The 21,841-nt window shown below is 40.9% G+C and overlaps 1 protein-coding gene and 1 long non-coding RNA gene across 6 annotated transcripts in view; one reads left to right on the top strand and one right to left on the bottom strand.

Annotated features, from left to right (window-relative positions):
• The window catches only part of LOC134538548 (uncharacterized), a 46,845-nt gene extending 30,494 nt beyond the window's left edge, over nucleotides 1–16,351 (top strand). The window contains exons 3-5 of one of the 3 annotated variants that reach the window (XR_010076168.1): nucleotides 4,436–4,779; nucleotides 4,872–5,148; nucleotides 9,235–9,902. This is a non-coding gene — a long non-coding RNA (uncharacterized LOC134538548). Of the gene's footprint in view, nucleotides 1–4,435; nucleotides 4,780–4,871; nucleotides 5,149–9,234; nucleotides 9,903–15,065; nucleotides 15,275–15,598 lie in introns of those variants that run through there. The other 2 variants (XR_010076170.1, XR_010076169.1) reach the window with 2 other exon arrangements.
• LOC134538547 (nidogen) overlaps nucleotides 1–21,841 on the bottom strand; it is a 183,762-nt gene that overhangs the window by 3,063 nt on the left and 158,858 nt on the right. For all 3 annotated transcript variants that reach the window (XM_063379965.1, XM_063379966.1, XM_063379967.1), the window contains 4 exons: nucleotides 17,967–18,138; nucleotides 15,076–15,251; nucleotides 9,495–9,603; nucleotides 2,239–2,354 (listed from right to left, as the gene is read on the bottom strand). In XM_063379965.1, coding sequence (XP_063236035.1) covers nucleotides 2,239–2,354; nucleotides 9,495–9,603; nucleotides 15,076–15,251; nucleotides 17,967–18,138 — 573 coding nt within the window. The remainder of the gene's footprint in view (nucleotides 1–2,238; nucleotides 2,355–9,494; nucleotides 9,604–15,075; nucleotides 15,252–17,966; nucleotides 18,139–21,841) is intronic.

The raw sequence follows: 21,841 nt of genomic DNA, 5'->3' as shown, positions 1-21,841 counted from the left end.
TCATTTCATGACATTAAAAATGCTTTAGGGTCTCCAAAGTATCCAACAGTTTCAACTGTAGTCGAGCTGCATTGGCAGTATCACATGGAAATTCAGATGTAGAGAGAGGGTTTTCAACTTCAGTGAGTATTTTAACAGAAGACAGGTCTTTGTTGTCAGAACGCACTCTCAATGCTGTGTTAATTGTAAAGTCAGCCTTAAAAATATATGACAACAAGCCACATTTGGTACCTGTGACAAGAGAGCTCCTGAATCTTGCAAGGTGTGCTCATCAGAAATATTGTGCTTATTTAGAGGAGAAAGCAAAAAAAGGATTGGAAGCAAAAAAACTGGAAGAAGAACAGAGAAAAAAGGTTGAAGAAAAGCAGCATACCATAATGTTGGAGAAAAAAAAGATGTCTATTTTCCAAGCTGAAGAGAAGTTGAAAGATTTGAGAAATAAAAAAGAGAAAAAAAGGAAAACTGCTGAAAGGTTATTTTCAGAAGCTAATAAAAGACTTAAAGAGGCACTTAAGTCAAATGATATTGCTGCTTTAAAAGAAGAAGCAAGTCTTGCACAGGCAATGATTGAAGGTCCAGAATAAAAGTTATGGTGGAAAGGGAATGGTATGAGCAAAATATTAATGTTTTTTCCCCTAAATTAATTTATAATCAAAAACAGCATTTATTTACATTACGTACTTGTTAGTAATATTTGACAAAATGTTTCTTAAATATTTTCTAACACTGAAGATTGCAAGACTTGAAAAGAAAAATAAGAAATTGACATTTCTTACCGCAAAACTTCAAGGTAAATTCAACTATAAAGTATAATATTATGGAATGACATACACACATTGTATTTTTGCTCATCGGGGAGAAGGGTGACCATTCTTTTAATGACGGTATTGAACACATTATCTATTGTGGTTTTGGTTGTAGCAGAACAGGGACTCAAGTTTTATATACTGGATTACTTGGTATGCTGAGTTAATACTGTGTTATTTGTTGTACTCGACCATAAAATTGTATGAAAAATTCTAGAAATGTTAAGGTTTCCGCAAAATTTCAGTCCCTAAAAGGTCCCTTTTCTTATTCTGTCAGTCCCTAAAACACCCTATTTTTGGAGGTCCAGCTGGATGGCAACCCTGTAAATGGGAAACTTAGGCCTTCTCTTCATAGGGAAATTTTTGTTCTTTAAAATACAATATTTTAAAGCAGTTTGAATTTTTTTTCATTTTTCCCCCTTAAAAATTAGTTTTTTTTTAATTTTTCATTTTTTTTCTTTCATTTTTGGCAAATTTTTTCTTTAAAAACTTAATACACTGCATTAAAAGAGCTTTCTAATTTAAAAGGCATTACCTCAGAAACACTAAATTAAAATTATATATCATGACAATGCTTTACGAAATAACTTTACAATGCAAAAAAAAAAATTTCAACGAGGAGGATCACAGGTTCAACTCCACCTACCTACATGAAATATTTAACTTATTTCAAAAGTTAATAAAAATTATCAGAACTAAAATAAAGTGATTTTTACGATACACTATAAAAATAAAACAAATATTTGCCTGTTGGCGATTGTAGTGCGCTTTGCGGGCGACACTAACATATTCTGGTTTACAACCAACGATTGGGATGCAGATGACAAATACATCAGATATTGGTCGGTGAGCTCCCAATCGTAAGCATCGAGTGGGGGATGCAACTGAACATGTCCGAAGCCTTACGAATGGCAAGCCACTACCGAGCAAGCCACCATTGAAAATACATTGCACCAAAACCAGAATTTATGCACTAATCCTGCTTACATTATTTTATAAAAATGGTAATGTTAATGATTTTCGTAGGTTTTGGCTAACTTAGCGAAACAAGCTAAACAAACAATATGCAGCAAACTTTATAGTGTTATTCTCCCTCATTTCCTATTTGCAACTGCAAGTTGGATTTTATACACTTAATATACATCATAAACCAGTTTCCGCTCTAACATCCAAGCACAAAAGGGCACATGTCTTGTTTATGGAGCATGTTCGTACCAAATAAAAAACAAAAAAAAATGATGGTGTTTCCACATAACAGAAAGAAAAGAAAACATTTAATTTTAGATATTGCTCTGTAACTGAAGTAAAATGAGTGTGTTAACTAAACAATTATAACCATCATGACGTCAAAGCGAGTCTAAGGTACAAAAAAATATAGCCATTCTATAACCAATTAATGAATCCTGGAATAAACATCAGAAGGATAACTCACATTCGGGGCAGTGCTCTGGGACCACCACGATTCCATACAGCTTGGCCGGTCTTCCAGTCACTTCATCGACCGACTTCCTCTCCCCAGACTGCCGCTCCACGCTCTCGATCCTGCCCCTGAAAAGATAACAGCATGTGTCGTTACAGACACATCCACAACTGTCGCTGTTGGTGGTCCGAGGGCAGTGATGTGGTACCACCACGATTTCGAACAGCTAACCAGGTCATAAATTAACTTCACCATCTGCCTTCCTCTCACCAGACTGCCACTACACACTCTTGATCTTGCCCCTTGAATTATACCGTCATGTGTCATTACAGATAAAACTTTATAACTACTGCTGTTATAAAGTCACCACTTGCTTGTTTGGGGGCAGTACATTGTTATCACCACAATTCCAGTTCAATTACTTCTGTCTCCTTTACTCGTCATCTGAGCTAAAGGAGACTACTCATACACACGGATCAGGTTTAAGCACAAAAGGAGAACAGAAAATTTAATTAAAATGTGAAACATGTACGACTATAAACCCTTTCTCTAGGGTATAGGCAAAAACCAATTAAACTTTACTGGGTATTAAAAAATACGTAACACATTTACTATTAAATATTAAGGTAAGATATTTTCTTACTGACCTCTTTCTCACAAATTCCAAACTCATTTACAACAGCTTTTATTTATTAAACAAAACAGGAGCTCCCAAATTTATTTATGCAAGACACTTATGCAAACTATGCCTATACATTCTTATCAAAAATTAGTTACAATAAAAATTACAGTCCACGCTTGGGGGAAAAGTCTCTAGTTTGATGCGCTCACCTATTTAATGGGGACACCTCTCTATTTGCTTTGCAACTTCAGCGTTGGTTGCCGATGCAAACAAGGTCTCTCGTAGCCATACTCTCAACAGTTTATAATTTATTTATTTATTGTCAAATTATCACATGCCCACCAACAGCGGTGGGTACATCACTAAGATAGTCTCGGCAAGTGAGCGGACATCGAGAGCAGGCAGCACTGCCCGAGGGAGGGGGGGGGGGGGGAGGGGGGCAAGCACATCCACCCCTGGCCAACACACGTGAGGGAGTGCCATGTACTTGCAGCAACCAAAACAGGACAAGATAATTACAAACATAATACGACAACAATCACAACAGACACGTATTAAATTAAATGTTCATGATTACTTGAATTTTTAACTTGTCAATTATGAATTAATTGAGAAAAAAAAGTATGTTTAATATAAATATTTGCTTGTGATTTTTGTTATAAATAAAGCAATATAATCATGTTCAAATTAAATGTGATGTTACTAGTCAACTGTTGAGAATTTTAATAATTTCTCCCCTTGCCTGTGCCAATATTGTCAAAAACAGTGATGCAAACATAAAAATCATTTTACATAGCTGACAAATAATTGTGACTATAATTAAATTTACGCCCGAATGTCTTATTACATTTTGATGAAATAATTATATTTAATTAAAATTTATTGTGAAGAGACCCTCTACAATAATATATCAGAATTAACATTTGGAAGTGATGATTTATGGGAGTTGGTGACTGGGCTACAATACAATACTTGTGTATAAACACCACACTTAATGCATGCAATTATTAAAAATTGTAGGTTAAGGCCAAGCTATAACAATGATGTTTTAATGAAACATAAGTTGTGGATTTGACTCTTAACTCTGGCATATAATAATGCTAATTTGCAACACCTGAGACTGTAGCAAAGTATTTTGGGGTCCTATTGTTTAAAGCCTTTGGCATAATCCTGTCATATGGTTGTGGGAAGAAAAAAAACAGATGTGGTACATTTTAGTTTTATTGTATGGATAAACTGTGTACAGTCTGTCATTGGCATCATTGAAAATGTAAAGCATTTTTCTCTACTTGTTATTAAAGGTCAGCTTTTTTAAAAATTAAATAACCAGAGAAATATCTGTACATTAACTTAAAACTTAACGCAAAGAGATGCTATGGCTTAAGTAATGGTTTCCTAGTAGAATAAAGCCACATACCTCATATTAAAAACTGAACTTTGAAGAATCATTTAAATTTTTTTCTTCTTTAAAAATTCAAACGTGTGTGTTTGTGTTGATATGTGTAGACTATATGTGTGTGTTATATTGCACTGAATTACATCTGACACAAGAGCCAGGTGGTAAGACATGTATTCATTTGTTCTAAGGCAATTTTCCGACACGCCCAACAACTGAGAATGTCAAGAAACATCCGCTCTGAAACTGGAGAAAGGGCGTTAAATATGATTATGTCCTTGTCTTTACTTCCTGCTGATCAAATAATAAGAAGTGGGATACAAGCAGTGGAAGAGTATAGGTATAATGTAAGAAAACATGATGGTTATTTTCCAAAGACTAATTGAATTCATCAGAGACAATTGGATTGGTGTAGTAACAGCAAGTGTTTTATCAGTTACTGGCCTCAAGTGGACCATCAATTCCATTGAGTCTTTTTACAGAAAGTTACTAAAGGCTGTTTGTGGGCCCAGCCAGGAATTTTGGCATTTCATCAGTAAGTAAATTGGTTTATAAGTTTATATGTAGTAATTATTTTACGAATATTATAATATTTTCTTGATTTGTAAATAATTATAATTTTTGCAGCAGCTCTACGGAAACAAGATGGTGGTTTCCATGCCACAAAGCAGAATGTGGAGGGGCAGGGTCAGCCCAAAGAAGCAACGCATGTCCTTGGTGCGACAGGACGAGAACATCAACCAAAAGCAGATACAATTTCTTTTAAAAAATTCTTTAGCGAGCATCTTGGACAGTTATATCATTGGCAGAAAGACTTCTGTGTGTCATGTTCGGCAGCAGCTGTGATGTACGAGGAAGTTACAGGCGTGGACCAAGTCCAAGATGACCACCAGACCTTATAATGGTTCGTTATATACAAAATAAACAGTTCAACGCCAATTGTAATTTTTGTTGTTTTTTATTTTTATTTTTTTTTCAAATAGAATGCACCGATGATTCCAAACACTTCAAAAAGAGGCTGCTCATTCATTCCACATACATATGCCCGTCGAACAGATGCTCGTAGTTCGCGTGATGAGAATTTACCGGGAAAAAATATCGTCCTTCAGTAATGTTTTACTGCAAGTACACGAAGATGGTGCGACCTGGAACAGGGCTGCACCCAGCGAAAACGAATCTCGCCCCGAGCCAAAACGCCTACGAAGGTGGCCGCAATTTCTAGTTAAGTTATACCCGAAACAAAATATATAAAAAATTAGGTTGATTTAATGATAGGCCTGGCTCCGACCACCAACGTGAAATTATCTCTTCGTAAATTACATTATAATTTAGCGAGAAGCCATCGAACGCGACCTACTCGTCCAGCGTTCGACAGACGACTGGTGAAATCCTGCCACTGTCTCCTCCACGCAGGGAGTAGACGTCACATGACCTCACCGACCAATCACACGCACGCTTCATTCATGCTTACAGATACAAGCCAATCACAGAACGAGTTACAATACATGAAAAAACCTTTTACACACAGAACACTGGGCTTCCCCTGATCTGTCTCTTTTCAATTTCACCTCGAAATCGGGGACTCCCATTCTCGTTCTCTCTCCCACACCGTGAGACAGCAGTTATCACTCGGTTCCCATGCAGGGGGGGAATTACCGTCTTTATCTCGGTTGGCGGGGAAGCACTGTTCCTTTCTCACTCCCACTTACAGGCCTCTCATGCCTCTCTTTCTAACCATCACACCAGCCCAGACACAGTCCCGTGATTTATAATTATATTACAACACGTTAATAAAATTTAAGAACAATAATTATAATACGAATTACTTTACAAAATTAAACTTATTGAGAAAAACCTGAAAAAGTAGGCCTAAAAAGGTAAACATCTAGAACAGCGGCTCATTTGTGAATAATTACATAAAAAATAGTACTGATAGAAAATGTCTGTTAAAATATAAGGTACATTCTTAAAACACATAGCAAGTGAAAATAACATATATTAAAAGCCATAACGTCTGATTATACTGTCTCATAATATACACACCACTCTAAAAACATTGACTTATTTATATTTACCTATACAAAAAGAAGTTTAAAAGAAAATTATTTAATTAGGAGGGCAGGGTTCTGCAACATTACAACCTGCTTCCTGACTTACTGCTTGATAGAGAGCTTACTATCACAGATGAGGTGAGTTGATTGGAGAAAGAAAGAAAAGAAAAAAAAACCACAGAAAGACCTACACAGTATTATAACCCGTAACATTTTTTAATTTACATATTTAGGGAATTATGTATCTTTTTTGTAAAATGTATAGTATTTTCTATGTACCTATATTTAGTGAATGGTTTAAAAGAATGTATCACTTAAATTTTTTTTTTTTTTAATGGCGAAAGAAAGAAATGTTTGAAAGGTAAAGAGTAGACTATAAGAAATAAAGGAAATAATCACGAAAATAACTACCTTTCTATTGCCAAATGTACTACATAATTTAAAATACAGTGTAAACTCTATATAGCAACACTTAACGGACTGAGCATTTTTCGGCTTTATAGAGAGTGGTCGTTAAATGGAGAAAAATAAAATATATAATTTTACTATTCTATAATAATATGTATTTACTAATATAGTACACATTTTACACACGAACATTAATATTCATACAAATAACAACACTTATTGCATATAGTCTGTTATCTTCGCCTGATGTTTTCTGCTGCTCCGTTTCGAAAAAATATTCAAATAAATTATTTGTTAATTTGTTTTGACAGGAATTACTATAAATCATAATTAATAATTTAATTTAAATTAACATTTTTAATGTCTTGTCATTTAATAAATTATTTGTACTTGTCACTTGTTCCACTTTAGCATAGCATAAACATTTTTTGAGTCATGTTTTATTTGTGTTATTTTACACAATAGTTATATTATCTTTTTTGCTTATATCTCAGTAACTAATAACTTTAGGGGAAAATTGACACAATTTCTGCCTTTTCTAAACCTATTTGTCACTTAGATCTATAAGTCGGTAGCACTTGCAATTCAAAAATCTTCTATTTAGTGATAACCCCTATGGAAATAATATTTTATCTCATGATTCCTTAGTTTTCTTACACAACCAATCAGAGCTCAGCATTTTGGTTGTTTATACCATAAAAGGTATTGATATCATTACATGACCCACCTAGGTATTATGGTACATTGGCAAATTCACATTAACATTGATTGTTTCCACAAATTAAGTTTCTAGGTGAACCAAATTAAGGTTTTAAATATACAGTTGCCGCTCCAATGCTATTTTATTTTAAAATAACATTCTTTCGCACCTTTTATTGACCTTGACAATAATATTTTTCCTTCTGTTTACATTAATACATTAATTAAAATAATTTAGGAATGATCTCATTATTGTGGGGCAGATGTACTTACCACAATACCATGGTCATAGTTAATGACGAGAAGGTTAAATGAGGTACATATGATACGTGAGGGCCATCATGGAAGAAATGTATGACTGTAGGCAGCCATACTGGCCAATGTCTTGGAGAAAGTTTAAGTAAGACACACAACAGTAGTGAGAGAGGGTTGCTGGTAGCCTTGACCGATGTCAAGGACAGTAATGTCTCTCATGATAACTATCAACGTTAATAACCTTGTTGATCAATTAAAAATTGGATTTTGTAAAAATATAAATGACTTTATTCCAATGACAACTATAAAAGTTTCAAAATACCCCAATTGTTTGTCTAAGGTATTAGAGTTTTGAAATCCAAGAAACATTTTCACAAACTCTACACAAGAAGCAAGAAAATTCTATACTAGGTATTCAAATTTCTCATACTATCGTAAACTAGCTAGAACTTTTATCAAGCATGACAAAATTGTTTGGACTAGAACAATCAATGATAACATCAAGAAAAAACCCAAAATGTTTAGACATTGTCAAAATTATGAAAAATGGTTTTAATGATCAGTACAATTTAGATGTTAATGGTTCTATAATTTGTGATCCTTATATATTGTCTAATGACTTCGGTCAATATTTTGCAAGTGTATCTGTACCCTATACTATCAAACACCCTGATCTTAAATTAAATATGTTATATGATTTAATAACTGTTCCAGTAATTTCTGACTCTCTAGTACTCTGGGGAATAAAAACTTTAAATTCGACTAAGTCTACTGGTCCCGATGAGATACCTAATTTTATAATGAAGTGTTGCTCTTATTTATTGGTTCCTTTATTAAAACATATATTTAATACTAGTCTTAGAACACAGGTTTTTTTTTGCAATAATTAGAAAATTTCTGAAGCAAAGGTGGTACTAAACAAAGTGTTTCAAACTATATACCTATATCTTTTCTGAATGTATTTTCAAATATATTTAAAATCTTAAATTTCCAAATAAAAAATTGACTACCTGACATTAAACATGGATTTAGATCATGTATGTCTACAGCTACTAATCTTTTTGCCTTTCTTAACCCCATTTATAATGAAGTAATTAGTAGAGGCCATGTTGGTGCCTGCTACTTTGATCTAACCAAAGCTTTTGACACTTAACCATTCTTTACTTCTAAGTAAATTATCCAAATTTGGTCTCATTGGTTCTCTAGCTATCTTACAAATCATAGTTTTTTTGTTACTATTAATAATTGTAATTGTGCTCATTTCAACACCAGCTCTGGTGTCTCCCAGGGTGGTACTTGTCACCACTTCTTTTTAATATATCTATTGATGGTGTTATTCTTTTGTACTCCTGACTTTCACCCTGTACTTCAGTATGGAATACCATTGAGCCCAAGGTCCTCCATTGCTTTCACTGTTAGACTTTCCCCTCTTGATCAAAATGCACAATTAAATTATTTTGAGGTATAAACGAGGGGAAAACCGAGCAAAATGAGCTTTTAAAAAATAACATTATCTAGAATTTTATAGATTTGAAACTGGTGGAATGGAAAACTTGGAAGTCTTGAACCTGTTGCAGTGGCCGACCACCCACCAACCATAGAACAACTGAGGCCTCTGATCAGCATGCATATAGCCTACAACTTATGTCCACAGAAGAAAGAAAATCAATACCATGTAAACATGTACAATAAGCACAGAGTTAATATTGCCTTAAACATAATAAAAGATGTAGGGAGGTTTTGAAAATATGAAATTGAAAATTAAACTTAATTGTTTGGTTTTGAGAGAGAAATCAATAATACATGCTTATTTTATTATATACAGTAAAATACTTACGTGGTCCAGTCGGTCCAGTAGTAGTGGCTCTTGGAGATCGCCAGGCCGAACGGGTAGCTGCAGTTGGCAACAACGATGCGCTCCACGGATTGGCCGATCCCCACACAGGCTGCGTGAGTAGAAACAACAGCAAAGTAAGCCACTTACAGTTTTAGGATGTAGAAATGCTCTCAAATTACAATGATAACATCTTATTGTCCAAGAACACAAAAACTTTGGACAGCAACATAAAAAATACACACTTGTTGAATACATGTGTCTATCATTGGCTATGGTGTTTAACTGACAAATTTCAAGTCATATACTGCATCTTATAATTTTCGTGATTGGTTTTTCTGTGGGAAATAAAACACAGAGTGTTAGTACCTTTACTGCTGGTGCTTGTGTTTGGCCTACCAAGATTGGCATAAAGGGTAGATTTAGAAAAAAAAAAACTCATACAAATTTTGAAAAGCAAAAAAAAAGTTAGAAATTAAATTTGTATTAAGATAACATTTAAACACTACTATACACTACTTATAGTGGTTAAGGTTGTAAATTTTTACTTAGTGAGAACCAAGCTGAGAATATAGTACTTTCATATTTGTCTGATTGACAGTAAAATATATTATTATTATTACTATTATTTGATAGTACAATCAAATTCAAAGTTTTTTTAAATATTCAATAACACTTATAAACAATATGAACTATTCACATTAAACAAAGCTTTTTATCATTCAATTCTTTACGTCGCACGTGCGATTTATTTTCTGTTAACTTTGGAAGATCAACCTCTCGCACAAGTGTGACTTCATAATTGATTAATCTAAAGAGTTACATAACCTATCGCAGCATTGTGTCGCATACCGGGCTTATTAATTTTGTCTAACAAAATTATAAATGGATAAAGGCGTAGAGGGATCATCACAATCTAAAGAAATACCATCAAAAAGAAAAAAAAAGTAGTGCTATTTGGAATTTTTTCACAGATGTTGGCGATTGTTCCGCACAATGCGATTTATGCAAACAATTGTTCAAATGCCCGCGTGGTAGGTTATGTTACAATGATAATTGTATTGTTTTGATAATTACTAAGTCGTACACAGCGATATAATTTATTATATGCGTGGTAATAACTGTTCTTCGATTGTAATGCAATATCCAGCGGTAAAAAAGACAAAGTAAAATGAAAATATGTCACGTTGCGACCATTCTTGAAATGTATTTTTTTCGTTTGTTTTCTTATGCCTTCAAACTAATAACGTTTCATTTTGACTACTTTTAGCCACAATTTTCGTCGTAACGTTCATAATAACGGTTTCGCGGTGATTTTTGAAGCCATGATGAAGTAATTTGCTACAAAAGAGTGTTAGATAGCGTAACTGTTCTCCCCTGAGACGTCGACGTACGTAAAACGCCACATTGCTTATTTTAGAATGTAACTTAACTTGTGCGCATTATGTAGTAGGTTATCCCTACAAAACGAATTTGTTGTAATCTTGCTGTTTTCAACGCGTCTACCTTGTGTGGACGTGACGCTCCCTTTTGATGGTCCGTAATGGGACCGCGCATTGTTTCGCCGGCGTAACTTGTAACTTGTTCCTAGTTTTTGTGGCCTTGATAATGGCTCGTTCACTTGAAATATTCGTTGTATTCATTGTCAATTTAAATGAATTAATTAAATGCCAACTTAATAATCTGATATTATGTTATTATGTCATCAAATACCATACCTCAGTCCTTGCCATGTTATGGCCTCCCTCCTCGCCTCTAAGCAATTAAGCTTTCAGAACATGAGAACCCTCGCGTGGTTGGACATGTAAGTTGACAGGCTAGTGCGCCCCGTGCAGTCCTTGGCAAGGGTGTGAGGGGGGTGTGACGATTGCTGCGGCTCTGGGCGTGAAGTATCGGAGAGTTTGCAACATGCGGGGAGGCAATTACAGAGCACTTTGTCCGGGAGACGGGCAAAGACTGCGTGGGAAGGTGGTCACCGCAGTCGGAAATTACAAAAAAAAACCATCAAAATTTTTGTATGTTGGTTAACATTTCCTTGTATGGAAATGTTTCTCTTGCTCTAGATGACATCGGCACCATTTGCTCGTTGATTAGTGAGGAATTTTTCCGGTACTTGTATGACAAATTTCACTTCTAGTATCGCCAAATGGTTGAAGGCTATGGCTCAAATATACATCTTGCCAACAGAGGTATTTTGTTTTCAGGCACAACAGTTTTCCTTCATTTTAAATTGTGAGATTATCTTGGGACTGGCACTTTACTCTCATTCACAGTATTTGTTTTGCCTTAGTTTAGGCTTGGAATTACTAGGGAAAATACGCTGTGTGCTTTATGTGTTCAACTGAGAGTTGCAATTAATCTTTGTTCCTTTGGAGAAAATTGTATTCAAACCATAAATCTTCTTCACGATAATGATGCCAATATTGTGGACTGAGTATAGTCCTTTCCACTTTCCAGAGGCTACAACCAAGCACTCTGCCTTACAGGTTCTAGTTGCAGGACGACACTCCAGTCTGCTCTAATCATCATGCACCCAGCTTTATTACTAAACAATTAATTGAAATTCATAGAAAATGTTTTGTTGTAACAATAACTGAATTAACTTTGAGTTAACCTGTTAGTGTGTTACTGTTAAAAGTTGTTCGGTTAATATTTTCCGACCATAGATCTTGTACAAATAATACTTCATAGTAACAATTTTAATGTGCACATTATGCACATTTCTATTATGCATGATGGAAATTACACATGACTGACTATTGCAGAGGAAAAAAGAGAAAAAACACATATTTATGACAGTATGTAAAATACTAAAGGATATTATTTTGTCTTATTTCAAAAAATTGGGATGAAGGTAAATTATTTAACAGAGAGAGATCTTGCACTAAATCTTTAATGAAACAGAGAAATCTGGCACTAAAATGTTTATTAAAAAAAACATGTTCTTAATATTAAGGAACGGATCCTTGTAGCTTAACATTTTTGGAAAAAATATATATTTTAACAACACATTACTAGGAAAACCGTGAGCACAGAGTGTAAAAAATATAGAAAAATATATCATTTAATGCTGTATACCTACAGGTATTTTTAAAGTAATCTTTCCAAAACAAATGTAATAGTTTTTAATTGTTGACCAAGTTGTTATGCATACTATACAAGCATTGTAAGGACAAAATGGATTGCCCCCTGTGAGACATCAGGAGCATTAAAGATGGCCAAATGTGGCATGCTCTTGCAACTTATTTTTGAAACTTAAATGTGATGCCCTTTACCATATTCTTTCAACACACTAACCGCTGCTTCCCTGGAACCAAGTATACCAAGGGCAAAGCATGAATACTTTATTTTACACATAATTTCTCACCTGTTTATTTAGCCTAGTGGTTAAGGTGTCTGCTTTTGAACTCTGACATGGGACTCTGCGCTCATGGCTCATTCCTAAGTATCTGCAATTCGATTAAAAATGCATATTAAAACTAACATCATATCATGCAGTGACACCTACTTGCTAGCTTCAGGTCCAAACATCCATCAATGGTACCTACCACAGACGAAACAAAATACAGCATGGCCCACCGAATACTTTGAGAATAGCACCAGAATATTTATTTTGCCTCTTTACGAGTTACCTGTTTAGCTAAGGTCTTTTGGACGGTCCACTGTCCTAGTTCTGGGGCAATTCAGCCCACTTCAATTATAAGCTAGCTCACCCTATACTAAATTCTGGCCCGAGAACCCTCGAGCTTCTATTATTAGGTGGGACAGTTACCATATATTGAGGTGTTACCTATGGAATTGGTGGCAGCAAGTATCAGTCACACCTTATTACTTTCCAGGCTGGAGAAGGTGCCTGTCATTTGAGATGTCGGAGCTTTTTCCAGCTCTAGTATCAGAGACAATATCCAACAGGTTCACTGAAAGGGTGTGTGACACCCATGGCAACACTACCTCCTCATGACACTGGTGGTGATTACTACAGCGAGTTCTTCCAGAAGGATCCTAGTCCTCGGGCATCTCAGTTATCTGAAGGGGTACCGGAAATGGTGAATAGGTTGAAACTGCGAGCAACAGAAGATGCAATTGAAACATTTCCAGGGGTTGCAACTTCTGAGCATCATGGCCATTAGGTCTCGAATCATAGGCTGAACCTATGTAAAACTCACTTGGTGCTAAAAACAGGGCCCTAATGGGCTGTGGTACTTGGAATCAGTAGGGTATCCCATAGGGCTGTGCGAATGTGACTTTTTCAATGCAAATCAAATGTGAATCAAATAATTGCAAATATTTGTGAATAGCGAATAATTTGTGAATATTTTCTAATTAAGTTCTAAGTATAAATCTGAATAATCACAGTCAAAATTTGGCATATTATACATTGTTGTTTAAAAGAGTAATGTTCTTTAGCTTTATATACATTTTTATTACTCAAGTAACATGTAAATTTTTATGTCTCTTCTAATGGTTTAGTAATAAAACACAATCAGTGATATAGAAATGTCTTCATCAAAAGCCAAGCCTACATCTTGCCATCAACATTACGTAAATTGCAGTGCAAAAAGACCAATTCCTTTACATGTTCTGGATCCAGGCATTGCCTCTTAGAAGTGACAATGTTCCCAGAAGCAGAAAAACAAAGTTCTGAACTTCACTTCTTCTTCTGAAAGCTAAAAATCTGGAATGCCTTCTATTACCTAGAAACATGGAAGTAGTAGGTCTGACCACTGGTTACCGCTGAGGTTTTCTTTCAGCCTAAGGTCAGTGAGGTTGGACTCGCAATGGCATTGGTACTCCCACTGAAAGAAAAGCCAGAGGAAAGCCCCAAAATTGTGATGGTCGGATGCAGCGAGTGGAATAACAGCTTCGGTAATAGCCTGAAGAGCTAGTTGAATTTGGATAGGTCCTCGACTGGATTACGAGTAATGAGATTTATTGAGGTCTCCCACATAGAGTGTGATGTATTTGGATAAGCACCATTCATGGCTTGTGTAGGGAGTCCACTTTTTTCAACTGATGGCTAGCTAAATGGTGGGTTTGATGCTGGGATGGGTATCCTCGGCCTTTGAGAATATCCTGCCCCGTAGCACCCACAAATTACAATTAAAGGGCATTAAAATTTTCCGATGACCCTTGGGATTCATGTCACCAATGTTCTGCCATTCTCCTGGAGTATATGCACAAATTAGGCATGTAAAAGAAACATTGCATTAACTAACGATGATGGCTGCTGGGTTCAAAGTCTCATCCAAGATGCAGTCCAGGATCAAGGGAATGTCATCCAAGATGTAGCCATGACAGCACAATCCAAAATGGTGGAGACCCAACTCCAGCACCACATTCGACTCCGATCTGTCACGCACAACTCGTCACTGCCAAGGTCAATGGCAGAAAAAGCAATCAATGTGGGTTAACCATCATATATCGAGGAGTTACCTATGGACTTGGTACCAGAGTCTATCAAGCACAACTGGTCACTGCCTAGGTCGACGACAGAAACAGCGATCAGTGGGGGATGCAGGATCAGCACTAGGGATAGAACATGCCATAGTCTGAGCACAGCTCGTCCCACGCCAGGTTGACTCGCCTATGGAGTGGGTGCCAGCGTCAGCCCAGCACAGCTCGTCAGTTTCGTGGTCGATGGCGAGCGAGTTGGGCAGCTTGACCGAGGGGCCCTGCAGGAACACTGCTCGCTCACTGCCGTCCAGGTTCGCCCACTCCAGCTTCGGGGACTCGCGGTTCCAGTCCGACCAGAACACCTTGCTACACACACACACATTTGAAAGGTGAAAGTATTTTAATATCTTTATTTTTGGGCTAGGCTCTCTAATGCATATTTATTTTGCCAAACAGATGGAAGTTTTTGTTTTTTAAATGTTTAATGCCAGACAAATAATGCATTCACAAGTTTAAAAAGTTTAAGTGGTTACTAATTATTTTTAATGTGCTGATCATCTAACAAAAATAATCAAGAGATTGTGGCACTAGAGCACACATTCTGTTAGGTAAGATAATTGTTTGTTAAAATTCAAGTTTCGTTGATTTTCATGCTAATTCTTGGTACATAGACACTTTATTTTGATTAAGGGTCATAAATGATATTTTTTTAGGAGCTGGAAAGTGAAACTGCTTGATCGACGGTGCTGCTTCCGGGTGCTTCGGCGATTGTCGGACTTGTTCGGCTATAGCACTTTGTATGTAATGCCTTCTCAATGTTCTTTACCCTTACACCCTCCATCGCTTGTGTTGTTCTTGTATCGCCCCTGTAACTGGTGCATGCACAGTGATTTCCTGGAGCTGTTACTATTCAAACCGGCGCAGTGCATTTAGGAAACTAAAGTAGCCTTCCACACTTCTCTTGGACGGCACAGCAGTTGAGCCTGTGTTGCCTGCACCGATGGCACCCACGGCCCCCTCGGAGCAGCACTTCAGTAGGAAGAAGTAAAGTGAAGTTTGTGGAAATAAATGAAACTTTTACTTTATGTATTAAATTTGCTCATTAAGTTTTTTTAAATATCAAAGTAATAATATGTAAACAAATTCCAGGCAATCCTCTGGCTTCTCATCCACGGAAACTAAGCAAACACATGAAAGCTGTGAACGAGATATGAAAGGAAAGAAATTAAAACTGCCAATAATATTGACAATAAGAAAGAATGGTAAGCAAAAATATATTAATAAGCTGAGTTTAGTGGTAACATTTAATTTTATGTGAAACAATACAGTTTATTATTTGAAATTACACATTTCTATTTTATGTGCAAGTTAATTTGAAGTAAGAATTTGAATTATGTTAAAGTTAATGTCTTCCCCAGTGTGTATTGGATTTGAAAAAGTAAAATTTAAAAAATAATGTGTTTTTTGAATATTGCAGTGTGTTGCTTCAAATTTTTAAGGCGAAAGCTTATTTTCCCATACAGACACGAATACTACCACTCAGAATGCTGTGAAAGTAAAAGAAATGTATGGATTTGAAATATTTATTCATAATTCTATGACACAAATTATAACACAAAAATTAATTTAATTTAATTAATTTAAATTTATTGCAAAATTTAAAAAATAGTACAGTACTGTCATATTTCAATTAATGCAGTGTTTTGAACACGTGTTGACACAAATGATATTAGTCATATACTACAATCTGTAATGGGCTGTTTGATGTAAATACTCGGTAAGTTGTACGTACAGATTGTCTCGAAATTATTTTTCTTGCTGAGAGTTGCAAAAAAAGCATTTATAATTCATCTTTTTAATAGCATTTGAGCAGTAAATATAAATTAGTAACTAACAGTTAAATTAATTTTTGCACTCAATCATTACATGAATAAAATTATTAATCATATAACTTAGACTGTATTTATAAGTATAAAAAAAGTAATAAAATGGATAGCTGTTTGACCGGATACTGGATATTCGGCCGAACATTGCCAATTGGTGCATCGTAATGAGCGAGCTCGCGTAGGTAATGCACGAAGGATCGGGCGAACTCGGGTGGTTGTGTGCTACGAGGCTTGGTGACCATCTTTGCTGCGAGCTGACACCCATCCGATGCTGCGTTGGCCATGATCTGTCGGCCCTTTCATCAGCCAGTCAAGTGAGTTACCACATCCCCAGGGGCACATTGTCTTACAGCTGCTACCATCCTAGAAGACACTGCCTCCACTTCTCTACTGCCAAGCTAGTTCTGTGTCCCCACACCCCACCACTCAGATCCTACCTCGGTGCGAGACTGCTACTGCAGCTCTTGCATGTCGTGGATCTCTTTTGCAGTCGCCTTATGAACCCTTCTTTCAACTTTACCGCTGAAGACTTCAAATTTTGTTTGAAACATTTTCTTTTGTGCTCCTTGGTTACAGTGGACTTTTCTCTACAATGTGTGGCTTGGAGATGGTTCTCTTTCTCTCGGGGCAGGAACTTTTTGGGTGGGGGACGTTGCAGGACGAAGATGTCAGGCGCTCGCCATTTTCCTTCCTCCCCTCCCCTGCTGCTCCATGGCCTTACGTCACTAGTTTTTATATGGGCCGTGACGGTTTCCTTCATTCCTTCCCCTCATCATTCGCCTGTGCTGTTCTTTGCCTTGTGCCTAGTGATAGAATGCTGTTTCGACTCTGTATGAGTCCAGGCAGGCTTCTACACCAGAAATAAAATAGGTAGGATGGAAAAATGTGATTTTATTTTGATTCTAATTAAGTTCTGCTAAGTGCCAAAAATATTTTGTTGTCTCTAAGAAAAATATAACATTTTATTTCGTGAATCATGGGAACTGTTATATGTACTTGTATTGCAATTAAAATTAGGTTTATGGCAATACAAGGATATAAATATTTCTAAAAAAAAAAAATGCATCATGGGATATCTTTTAATTCATCAGGAAAATAATGTTTCAGCACTTTTTCTGGTGTATCTAGTTTTCCTAACTCAACAGAGAACAACACATCTCTTGTAAATATGAATGTGGTCTTACCCAGCACTTACCCCCTGTAGGGATGCACAGCGACTCCGCGGGGGTTCACCAGCCCCTCCGACACCAGCACCTTCCTCAGTCCGGAGTGCAGGCCCACAACCTCCACGGTGTCCTTGGTGGAGTCGGTCCAGTACAGGTTACCCGACACCCAGTCGACACTCACTCCCTCCGGGGAGCCTCCTCCTGTGGGCCCCACTTCCTCTACAGTCCCACCCCTCGACACCAGCACCTTCCTCAGTCCGGAGTGCAGGCCCACAACCTCCACGGTGTCCTTGGTGGAGTCGGTCCAGTACAGGTTACCCGACACCCAGTCGACACTCACTCCCTCCGGGGAGCCTCCTCCTGTGGACCCCACTTCCTCTACAGTCCCACCCCTCGACACCAGCACCTTCCTCAGTCCGGAGTGCAGGCCCACAACCTCTACGGTGTCCTTGGTGGAGTCGGTCCAGTACAGGTTACCCGACACCCAGTCGACACTCACTCCCTCCGGGGAGCCTCCTCCTGTGGACCCCACTTCTTCTACAGTCAGACCCCTCGACACCAGGACCTTCCTCAGCCCGGAGTGCAGGCCCACTACCTCCACGGTGTCCTTGGTGGAGTCGGTCCAGTACAGGTTACCCGACACCCAGTCGACACTCACTCCCTCCGGGGAGCCTCCTCCTGTGGGCCCCACTTCCTCTACAGTCCCACCCCTCGACACCAGCACCTTCCTCAGCCCGGAGTGCAGGCCCACTACCTCCACGGTGTCCTAGGTGGAGTCGGTCCAGTACAGGTTACCCGACACCCAGTCGACACTCACTCCCTCCGGGGAGCCTCCTCCTGTGGGCCACACTTCCTCTACAGTCCCACCCCTCGACACCAGCACCTTCCTCAGTCCGGAGTGCAGGCCCACAACCTCCACGGTGTCCTTGGTGGAGTCGGTCAAGTACAGGTTACCCGACACCCAGTCGACACTCACTCCCTCCGGGGAGCCTCCTCCTGTGGGCCCCACTTCCTCTACAGTCCCACCCCTCGACACCAGCACCTTCCTCAGTCCGGAGTGCAGGCCCACAACCTCTACGGTGTCCTTGGTGGAGTCGGTCCAGTACAGGTTACCCGACACCCAGTCGACACTCACTCCCTCCGGGGAGCCTCCACCTGTGGGCCCCACTTCCTCTACAGTCCCACCCCTCGACACCAGCACCTTCCTCAGTCCGGAGTGCAGGCCCACAACCTCCACGGTGTCCTTGGTGGAGTCGGTCCAGTACAGGTTACCCGACACCCAGTCGACACTCACTCCCTCCGGGGAGCCTCCTCCTGTGGGCCCCACTTCCTCTACAGTCCCACCCCTCGACACCAGCACCTTCCTCAGTCCGGAGTGCAGGCCCACAACCTCTACGGTGTCCTTGGTGGAGTCGGTCCAGTACAGGTTACCCGACACCCAGTCGACACTCACTCCCTCCGGGGAGCCTCCTCCTGTGGACCCCACTTCCTCTACAGTCCCACCCCTCGACACCAGCACCTTCCTCAGTCCGGAGTGCAGGCCCACAACCTCCACGGTGTCCTTGGTGGAGTCGGTCCAGTACAGGTTACCCGACACCCAGTCGACACTCACTCCCTCCGGGGAGCCTCCTCCTGTGGACCCCACTTCCTCTACAGTCCCACCCCTCGACACCAGCACCTTCCTCAGTCCGGAGTGCAGGCCCACAACCTCTACGGTGTCCTTGGTGGAGTCGGTCCAGTACAGGTTACCCGACACCCAGTCGACACTCACTCCCTCCGGGCAGCCTCCTCCTGTGGACCCCACTTCCTCTACAGTCCCACCCCTCGACACCAGCACCTTCCTCAGTCCGGAGTGCAGGCCCACAACCTCCACGGTGTCCTTGGTGGAGTCGGTCCAGTACAGGTTACCCGACACCCAGTCGACACTCACTCCCTCCGGGGAGCCTCCTCCTGTGGACCCCACTTCCTCTACAGTCCCACCCCTCGACACCAGCACCTTCCTCAGTCCGGAGTGCAGGCCCACAACCTCCACGGTGTCCTTGGTGGAGTCGGTCCAGTACAGGTTACCCGACACCCAGTCGACACTCACTCCCTCCGGGGAGCCTCCTCCTGTGGACCCCACTTCCTCTACAGTCCCACCCCTCGACACCAGCACCTTCCTCAGTCCGGAGTGCAGGCCCACAACCTCTACGGTGTCCTTGGTGGAGTCGGTCCAGTACAGGTTACCCGACACCCAGTCGACACTCACTCCCTCCGGGGAGCCTCCTCCTGTGGACCCCACTTCCTCTACAGTCCCACCCCTCGACACCAGCACCTTCCTCAGCCCGGAGTGCAGGCCCACAACCTCTACGGTGTCCTTGGTGGAGTCGGTCCAGTACAGGTTACCCGACACCCAGTCGACACTCACTCCCTCCGGGGAGCCTCCTCCTGTGGACCCCACTTCCTCTACAGTCCCACCCCTCGACACCAGCACCTTCCTCAGTCCGGAGTGCAGGCCCACAACCTCTACGGTGTCCTTGGTGGAGTCGGTCCAGTACAGGTTACCCGACACCCAGTCGACACTCACTCCCTCCGGGGAGCCTCCTCCTGTGGACCCCACTTCCTCTACAGTCCCACCCCTCGACACCAGCACCTTCCTCAGTCCAGGGTGCAGGCCCACAACCTCTACTGTGTCCTTGGTGGAGTCGGTCCAGTACAGGTTACCCGACACCCAGTCGACACTCACTCCCTCCGGGGAGCCTCCTCCTGTGGACCCCACTTCTTCTACAGTCAGACCCCTCGACACCAGCACCTTCCTCAGCCCGGAGTGCAGGCCCACTACCTCCACGGTGTCCTTGGTGGAGTCGGTCCAGTACAGGTTACCCGACACCCAGTCGACACTCACTCCCTCCGGGGAGCCTCCTCCTGTGGACCCCACTTCCTCTACAGTCCCACCCCTCGACACCAGCACCTTCCTCAGTCCGGAGTGCAGGCCCACTACCTCCACGGTGTCCTTGGTGGAGTCGGTCCAGTACAGGTTACCCGACACCAGTCGACACTCACTCCCTCCGGGGAGCCTCCTCCTGTGGGCCCCACTTCCTCTACAGTCCCACCCCTCGACACCAGCACCTTCCTCAGTCCGGAGTGCAGGCCCACAACCTCCACGGTGTCCTTGGTGGAGTCGGTCCAGTACAGGTTACCCGACACCCAGTCGACACTCACTCCCTCCGGGGAGCCTCCTCCTGTGGACCCCACTTCCTCTACAGTCCCACCCCTCGACACCAGCACCTTCCTCAGTCCGGAGTGCAGGCCCACAACCTTCACGGTGTCCTTGGTGGAGTCGGTCCAGTACAGGTTACCCGACACCCAGTCGACACTCACTCCCTCCGGGGAGCCTCCTCCTGTGGACCCCACTTCCTCTACAGTCCCACCCCTCGACACCAGCACCTTCCTCAGTCCGGAGTGCAGGCCCACAACCTTCACGGTGTCCTTGGTGGAGTCGGTCCAGTACAGGTTACCCGACACCCAGTCGACACTCACTCCCTCCGGGGAGCCTCCTCCTGTGGACCCCACTTCCTCTACAGTCCCACCCCTCGACACCAGCACCTTCCTCAGTCCGGAGTGCAGGCCCACTACCTCCACGGTGTCCTTGGTGGAGTCGGTCCAGTACAGGTTACCCGACACCCAGTCGACACTCACTCCCTCCGGGGAGCCTCCTCCTGTGGACCCCACTTCCTCTACAGTCCCACCCCTCGACACCAGCACCTTCCTCAGTCCGGAGTGCAGGCCCACAACCTTCACGGTGTCCTTGGTGGAGTCGGTCCAGTACAGGTTACCCGACACCCAGTCGACACTCACTCCCTCCGGGGAGCCTCCTCCTGTGGGCCCCACTTCCTCTACAGTCCCACCCCTCGACACCAGCACC

Source organism: Bacillus rossius, chromosome 13 (genome assembly GCF_032445375.1).
Source record: "Bacillus rossius redtenbacheri isolate Brsri chromosome 13, Brsri_v3, whole genome shotgun sequence".
Lineage (NCBI taxonomy): Eukaryota > Metazoa > Arthropoda > Insecta > Phasmatodea > Bacillidae > Bacillus > Bacillus rossius.
This window is presented reverse-complemented; position numbering and strand designations above follow the sequence as displayed.